This window comes from Rutidosis leptorrhynchoides, chromosome 8 (assembly GCF_046630445.1).
Source record: "Rutidosis leptorrhynchoides isolate AG116_Rl617_1_P2 chromosome 8, CSIRO_AGI_Rlap_v1, whole genome shotgun sequence".
NCBI lineage: Eukaryota > Viridiplantae > Streptophyta > Magnoliopsida > Asterales > Asteraceae > Rutidosis > Rutidosis leptorrhynchoides.
In genome coordinates this window covers 145,523,920-145,532,628 of record NC_092340.1, presented here as the reverse complement: position 1 = coordinate 145,532,628, position 8,709 = coordinate 145,523,920, and the positions used below count along the sequence as shown (strand labels likewise).

At 27.8% G+C, this 8,709-nt stretch overlaps 1 protein-coding gene across 1 annotated transcript; it reads right to left on the bottom strand.

Annotated features, from left to right (window-relative positions):
• Window positions 1-1,313: 1,313 nt before the first annotated feature.
• On the bottom strand, window positions 1,314-2,360 carry LOC139863870 (uncharacterized). The gene is made up of 2 exons (XM_071852470.1): window positions 2,324-2,360; window positions 1,314-2,233 (listed from the first exon to the last, which is right to left on the bottom strand). The coding sequence occupies exons 1-2, from the start codon at window positions 2,358-2,360 to the stop codon at window positions 1,314-1,316; spliced, it is 957 nt and encodes a 318-aa protein (XP_071708571.1).
• Window positions 2,361-8,709: the final 6,349 nt, after the last annotated feature.

Genomic DNA, 8,709 nt, shown 5'->3' with positions numbered 1-8,709 from the left:
GGATTGAAACCATCAGATAGAATTTTATAGTCAAACTTGGGAATTTGAGGTGAAGAAAATGGAAAAGTATGTTCATCAAATATTACATGGCGAGAGATTATGATTTTTCGAGTGGTCATATCATAACATTTATATCTCTGATGATATTTGGGATATCCTAAGAAAACACATGGTTTCGAATGAGAATCGAGTTTGTGAATGGTGAAGAAGGTAAGAGAAGAAAACAAAGGCAACCAAATGTGCGAAGGGTGTCATATGAAGGAGTGCGATGATAGAGGAGTTGTGTTGGGGAGAGATTATTAGAGTCTTTGAGTGGAAGTATGTTTAAGAGATAGGTTGCGGTTTCAAGTGCATGATGCCAAAAATGGGCGGGAACGCATGATTGTGCAAGAATAGTACGCATAATATTATTAATAGCTCGAATTTTGCGTTCGGCTTTGCATTTTGTGATGAAGTATATGGGCAAGAGAAGCGAAAAATCATGCCATGTTGAGTGCAAAATGAGTGAAATTTTTGGTTATCGTATTCGGTGCCATTATCACATTGAAAAGTTTTGATATTTTTTCCAAATTAAGTATGTATCATTTTATGAAAGTGAACAAAAATATTGTAAACTTGTGATTTGTGACTAATAGGTATAGTCCATAAGAAGTTTGTAAAGTTGTCTAGAAACAAGATATAATATTTATGACCGCCACAACTAGTGATCGGAGAAGTCCATAAATCACTATGAATAATATCAAATGGAGAATAGTTTGATTACAAGATGAATGAAAAGGTAGTCGTATATGTTTGCCAAAAATGCAAGATTGACAAAATGTACGTTTATTACTAGAATTGTAATGAATACAATTTTTATTCCTAAGACACTTTATGATAGTTGCGCCTGGATGTCCTAGACGTTTGTGCCATAAGTCTTGAGAAAAAGCAGAAAATGCGGAATGAGTGGTTGTAGGCGGAAATGAAGAGGGCTTGAGCGGATATAGATCACCGGTACTGTTGCACCGCATTAGTGGCGTCCCCTTCGGAAAGTCCTTCAAAGTAAAACCAAAAGGGTCAAATAAAATAGAAATTTTATTATCAGTAGTTAAGCGACGTACAGAAATAAGGTTTTAAATTAAAGAGGGAGAGTGAAGAATGTTTGAAAGGTAAAGTGGTCGATGTTGGTTTATAGGATAAACAGATGAGCCATAGCCCAAGATAGGAAGACCGTGCCCATTACCAACTATAATACATGAAGGTAACCTCGTTGGATAATAAGAAGTAAGATTACCTTGATTACCTGTCATGTGAGAGGTGGCTCCGATATCCATCTACCAATTTTCATCATAATGTAACGTCTCTTTGATATCAGTGGGAGTGGATGTAGTAGCAACAGAATGCGCATAATTATGTTGTGGACGTGGACCGAGAATTCCAGACTGATTATGGTTGCTATTGGTCCTGGTCCAGGTTGTGGTCGGGTATGGGCAAGGGGGGATAGCCCAAGGTGGATTCTGCCATACATGTGGGCCATAGGCCCACTGAGAAGGTTGATTAAAATTAGGGCTGGTATTGTAACCTGTCGGGAAACTGTTGCGACCCCTACCACGAAAAGAAGAATGACGACCCCGTCCATTACCCCGATAATTATTACAGCCTCTGCTTGAGTTAGATCGATTGTAAAATTGAACCGGAGCCGGAGCCCTTGGCGGTGGTGAAGGTGCATATGCAATTAGGGCAGTGTTGTTGTTGGTGTTGACAGGCGATTGATTAGCTTTGCGTGTTTCCTCTAATAGTAACATTGAGCGAGCTTCATAAAAGGAGGGAAGCTTTTTGGCATGAGCAAGAAGAGAGCCAACAGTATCATAGCTGTCACTAAGACCTGTGATCAATTGAAGAACAAGACGATCTTGTTCAAGTTTGGGTTTGACATCACTTAATTGGTCGGCAATATGTTTCATCTCCTGACAGTAAGCCGTCATACTGGAGAAGTTTTCCAATTTAGTATTTGCAAACTTGGTTGCAAGATGGACTGCCCTCGACTTTTGATTATCGTGAAAGATCCCTTTGATGCGATCCCATGTTTGTTGAGCGGTGGAGCCAGGAGAAAGGATATTGAGAAGAAGTTCGTTTAAAAGTGTGCCATAAATCCATGATAGCACAATTGCACCGAGTTTAGCCCAATCGACTGGAGCGGTTTGTGAATTGGTTGCAGCAGTAGAAGGGATGATGTGGTCAGCGACATCAAAAGCTTGGCAGTGAATTTTAAAGAGTTATGTCCATGATGAATACTGGCTCGGATTGAGTTCAAGAGTTATCGGAATAAAATTCTTGATGTTACTGACAGTAATTGCAGGGTGTAGTTTGTTGTTGGCCATTGTGAAGTAAAGAAGAAGGATTGAAGAAATGAATTTTGCGAAGAAGATTGAAGGGTTTAATGGCCTGAACCATGAAAGAGAGTAATTTCTGTGTATTGCATTTGTCATTCGTATGTCACATTTATACATCAAGAGATCCACATAATTTGGTAATCTCAGCTAACTCCCTATAAGTAGGACACTATCTATACTAAGTATACTAACTAAGTTGTGTAACAGAAAGTGTCGACTAGGCTGTACATACATTGATATTTATATTAACTTATACTAAGCTATTTATATTATAAGCTATTTATATTTAGTCTATTCATTCCCCTATATCCAGAAATAAAAACAAGTCATTTTTTCACCCAGAGTGAAACACTCTCAAAAGTATCATCTCTCTCTGTATTCGATGAATAAAGAGATTGCTTTCGAGTGGACCTCCGGCCAATAAGTAAGAAATTTTATTTAAAAAAATAGTAAAATATAATCAAAAATAAAATTGAGACGCCATGAAATTGGTAGAATCAAATTTCCATGGATTTTAAATCTTGCCTGGAATTTAATTTAGGCTCTAAACGGCAGTCAAGACGCCAATAAATCAACGATTGCTCTGTTGACTAAAAATAAAGCCAAAATCTATTATATCAACCAAATTGAATTTATTGTTTATGATTGGTGACAATAGACCTAACAATCACAACTCGTTCAATCTTATTTTGGATCAAAACGGGTTTGCGTGAGTTTAAATGATCATCATGGAAATCATTGAGCGGGTCTTATTAGGTCTTCGAAGTATTTTTTGGTAGACTGTGAACTGTAAGTGAAAAACTTAAATGTAAAACACAATTTGTAAAGGTTAACGTAAATGTAAAATGAAAACATAAACATGAATATATTATTATAACATATATAATATATAACGGATAAGATATTTTTGAGAAAATAACGTAAAATGAAAATGTGACAACCCTCACTTTTTCCTTCCTGAAATGACTATTATACCCTTAGGGTTTCGTTAGCTTGTTCTGTATAATATCATTAGGGTTGTTATCCAGATATAATAAATGCTCGTATAATAAATGCTCGTAATTAATTAATCATAAACTTTAACCCTAACATTTATTACTAATATTATAATAAATATATAAGTATGTATTAATATTTATAAATAATATATAAAAGTGTATTTACGAAAAATGTAAAAGTTTTGTGTTGATAAAAGTAAGTAATTATAAAAGTAATAATATAAATAATTATGTTATAAGAAATACCGAATATATATTTATTTAATAAAACCGGTTAATAATAAATAATAAATAATAAATAAATACATATATATATATATATATATATATATATATATATATATATATATATATATATATATATATATATATATATATATATATATATATATATATATATATGGCTGAAAAAAATAATAAATAAAAAAAATAATAAAAATGATGATAAAATTCGGCCACCAAAAATAATAAAATAAAAAAAAATAAAAAGAGAAGGAATTAATTTTATAAAAGGAAAAGAATTGTAATTGTATTCAAATTGTAATTACTTCCTCTCTAAGTATTTTAATCCTATAAATACATGTTAAAGCCTCATAATTTTTTTCATAAAATCTCTGGAGCCTTTTAAACCCCAATAAAATTTGTAAGTTCTCCATCTTTTTCTTTTATATTTTTTATCGATTTCTTTTTATATATATTTTTTTTCGATCGGCATCTTTTGTTACATAAATCTTTATAAATTAATTTAATACATAAATAATTAATCGAAAGGTTTTAAAATCATTATTTTGTATAAACATAACTTGGAAAAATATTTTTTCGAAATTATATTTAGTATATGTATTTTATAAATTAAAAAAGTTTATATGTATATATATAATCGGTATATGTACAAAATTAAATTAAATAGCTATGAAACATATAAATTCATGGAAACAATTTTTCCAGAACCTAATAATATTATAAAGATGATCTAAGTCAAAAACTATATTTTTATGATGTATTATATATTTATTATAATTATATTAATCGGCTAGGGTTTATATAAGCTAAAATTAATAAAAAAAAATAGAAAACGACTTCAAAAAGTGAAACAAAAAATTTTCGTAACTTCTTTTTAATGTATAAAGAGTTTTGAAATTGAAAACTTAATTTATTTTGCTGTTCTAAATAATTATTTCATATATTTAATATTAAAAACAATATACATATATGTAAAATATAGTAATAATTCGTATAAAACTATAAGAACAGTAGGTTTTGCATTAAAAAGTATTTAGAACAGTGTTAGATTATGTAAAAATAATTATAGTAGTTTTTGAAATTTTATTTATAATTAAAAACAAATTTAATAAGTACTAAATATGAAAACTATATAAAATTTGTAATAAATAGAAAAAGAGTAAATATAATGATTATAAAAATTTTATAAGTGTATAAAATAAAACTGTGAAAAATATAAATTCATATTTATAAGTATATTTAGTATTTTAATTGATTTTTGTAAAGTATTTATATAAACTGAGAGAAAATAATAAAATAAATGTAAAATAAATACTAAACGAATTAAACTAGTTTTTATAAAAATTTTATATAATCATTAGGTTACGTAGATACTGCAAAAATAATTAAAACTTATTTATTAAGTATTTATCTATTTTATTTAATTAATACCGATTATAATGGATAAAGTATAAGAAAATATAAAATAAATAATAATATATATATATAATTTTTGAAATTATATTTTTACAACTTATTTACAGTATATAGAACTTATAAAATTTATAAAATTTATTGTTTAATTGAATTAGTATTTTATGCATAATTAACTTTGTTTCCATATAAACCGAGAAGATAAATAAGGAAATAAACACAAATAAATATAAAAACAAGGTAGAATAATTTTATAAAATTTTCTATAGGTTTTTGCACTAAAGGAAACTTATAGAAATTATAAACTTTATTATTTGATAATTATTTTATTTAAAACGAATTTAGGAAGTATATATCTATTTTCGGGATAACTATAATACATATAAATTATAATAATTAAATATTATTGTTTCAAAATATAAAAATCTGTAAATAATTACTTAAATAATAATTATATATGTTACTAATATATATATAATAAATATCTACTAATACATAACTAATTTAATATAATACATATACTTTATAAATTATATAATATAGATTATATAAATATATACTTTAATAATTCATTTATATTAAATATAATAACATAATAAATCTAAACTTATATATACTTAATATAATATAACTATTAATGTATAACATGTAATACAACAAGTACTTAAATACTTAATATATCATAACTATTAATATATAATACTAATTAATTAATTTATATATATATATATATATATATATATATATATATAATACAAACAATTAAATAATATTTATATAATATATAATACTTATTATATATAACATGTATTAAATGTATGTATAAGTAATCTATTAAGTGTTATATTCCTATACACACATACAACTAGTGAATACTATAATCATAACGATAAACATATGTTTAGTCAATCCTTAATGTACCTAGGATTTGTCATTTGTTAATTGGACATTTCTGATTAAGCCTATATATCTCTAGGTTGAAGGCCTGGTATATACTCTCGTTCATTTCAATCGTGGAATTATCTTCATCTTCGATTTAAGGTGAACTTCATAGCCCCACTTTTTAACTATCTTTATATAATTGTTTTGAACTTTTGGGGTGAGACACATGCTTGCTTTTAAACTGTTTTACGCTTTGACATGAGTACATGAAAACTTTATTTGATTAGTTCAAACTGTGCTAACATGCTTTGATTCATGCTAAATCCCTGCCATGATATCGTTAGTTGCTGGAATTTTGGCAAGCTTAGTTATTGTGAGTAGCGCTATTGAGAGTGACGTCTCTATCCAGATGACCGCTGGTCAATGGATACATAATAATGATTCAACGACACGAACGTAATGTGTTTAGGGTAACTTATGGTTAGTTTCGATATCATATACCTCAGCACTACTAACGAACTGATTAAACTTTATAACTAAATCTTGTGGTCTAAAAACTTGTAAGGATTATTAAACCTATTGTAACGACCCGGATTTTTCCGCTAATATATTGAAGATTAATATTTATATAATTAAATGTTTCCAACATGTTAAGCAATCAAACTTGTCAAGATATATATATTTGGAATGGATTTTATGCAAATGTTTGACCACCCAGTCTGTCTGACGATTCACGAACATCATAATTTGAAATAATTATATAATGATGTATATATGGAATATGGATATATATATATATATATATATATATATATATATATATATATATATATATATATACTTATGATTTGTTAAAATGATATTTAAGTATCTCATTATATATAATAACAATTGGTTATATACATAAAATGAGATTACTAACTTAAAGACTTCAAGACTATATACATATATATAACGATTAACGTTGTAATAACTTCTAAATTAAAAGGTATATATATGTATTGTATTAATATGTATTAATACACTTTTGAAAGACTTAATAATATATATCAATATATTTATACTCAATAAAGATAGCTATACTCATTTTCTCATTCAATTTTATCAAGAATCCTATTCGTATTCATACGGTATTTATACCCGTATAATACCCAGTTCTATACGTATTTACTATGTCTATATACATACCAAATCATTGATCTTAGCAGCCCTCAATTAGTTGTGAGACATGTATAAACATGATGTAGACTTGTGGGAACCATGGCTTGGAAACTAGTATGACTAAATGCATAAAATTACAAACCATGGAGCCATGTTGTTGTCTCCATTTTGATGCCAACATGTAGGATAAATAACCATCCATTTCATTCCAATTAACTACATCATTTTACTCTCTAAACACATACTCAAACACTCTCTCAAACCTCCATTCAATTCAGCAAGTATTGGTCTCATAATCCAAATTATAATCATCATAACAAAGTTTGATCAAGAACACTTCAAGAATTCCAAGCCATCAAGGGTATATTTGAACTCAAGATATTCTCCTTATTTCTCCAGCAACTTTACTCATTTGATTTGAGGTAGTAACCTTATTCATAATCTTATTCGATTCGTATTCATATAGCTATCTTATTTTCAGTTATAACTAATAACAACAAGAACATAGTTTAGATTATTTCTAAACTTGTTTGCAAATAAATTTAATCCTTCTAACTTGACTTTTAAAACACTTCAACACATGTATTATGACAGTTTGTCAAGCTAACATAAGGATATAAAATTTGTAAACACGAAGAACACCTTAAAATCGAATGTACGCCGTCTTAGTCGAACGGGGGCTGTTTTGGGTTTAATTTTAAAACCTATCTTAAACTTTGAATTAAAAGATTTCCTTTGGTGAAAAATCTTATTTTATATGGATATGAAATATATCCAAAATCCATGGTTAAACTCAAAGTGGAAGTATATTTTTCAAAAGGGTCATCAAGATGTCGTTCTTACGACGGATATGACTATCTTTTTTTATTTGACACCTAAGCTGTATTTTTGACTATAAACCTATACTTTTTCTATTAATATTAATAATGTTGAGTTTGATACGAAACCATGGCAACTCGAATCACTCAAAACGGATTTGTAACGAAGAAATTATGAGTAAAACAAAATTGGATATTTTTCTTAATTTTTAGCTACGGACATTATTTATAAAAATGGATTTATACATGTATTTATACATGTCTTGTTCCCGAAACTTATGGAAATACAATTTATAATAGTCGTGATTAAGTTCTACGACAAAATATTATTGTCTTAATAAAGATCGTAAGGCACCATATATATATATATATATGACTTGATCACCGTGGACTCGTATACAAAGTTTTGACATATCATTTTGACTTCTTCTATATATATTATTGGAACGAACTATTAGACACCATCGGCAGTAATCTCGAGTTAGCTGTGGGTCAAAGTGGATTCCAAAATATTATATACTTTGAGTTGTGATCGAGCCTGAGACATGTATACAATGGGTCACGGATTGCTTCAGACAATATACATATTATGTGTCTTATTATATTAAGACAATATATTATAGTGTTAGTGAATTCTAACACAATATACGCATTTATATTTATATATATATTTATACTGTTAGACTATTGGACTATTGGACTACGAACGTTGGACTACTAACAATGGACAATTAAAATTATCACAAGTATCATAAGTATGGAATATTAATTATATATATATATATATATATATATATATATATATATATATATATATATATA

Bases quoted from the DNA above. Each gene is read 5' to 3' on its own strand.
- LOC139863870 (XM_071852470.1), bottom strand. From the start codon at position 2,360: ATGGCCAACAACAAACTACACCCTGCAATTACTGTCA. The intron at 2,234-2,323 runs GTAACATCAAGA...TTCACTGCCAAG, and splicing joins ACACCCTGCAATTACTGTCA to CTTTTGATGTCGCTGACCAC.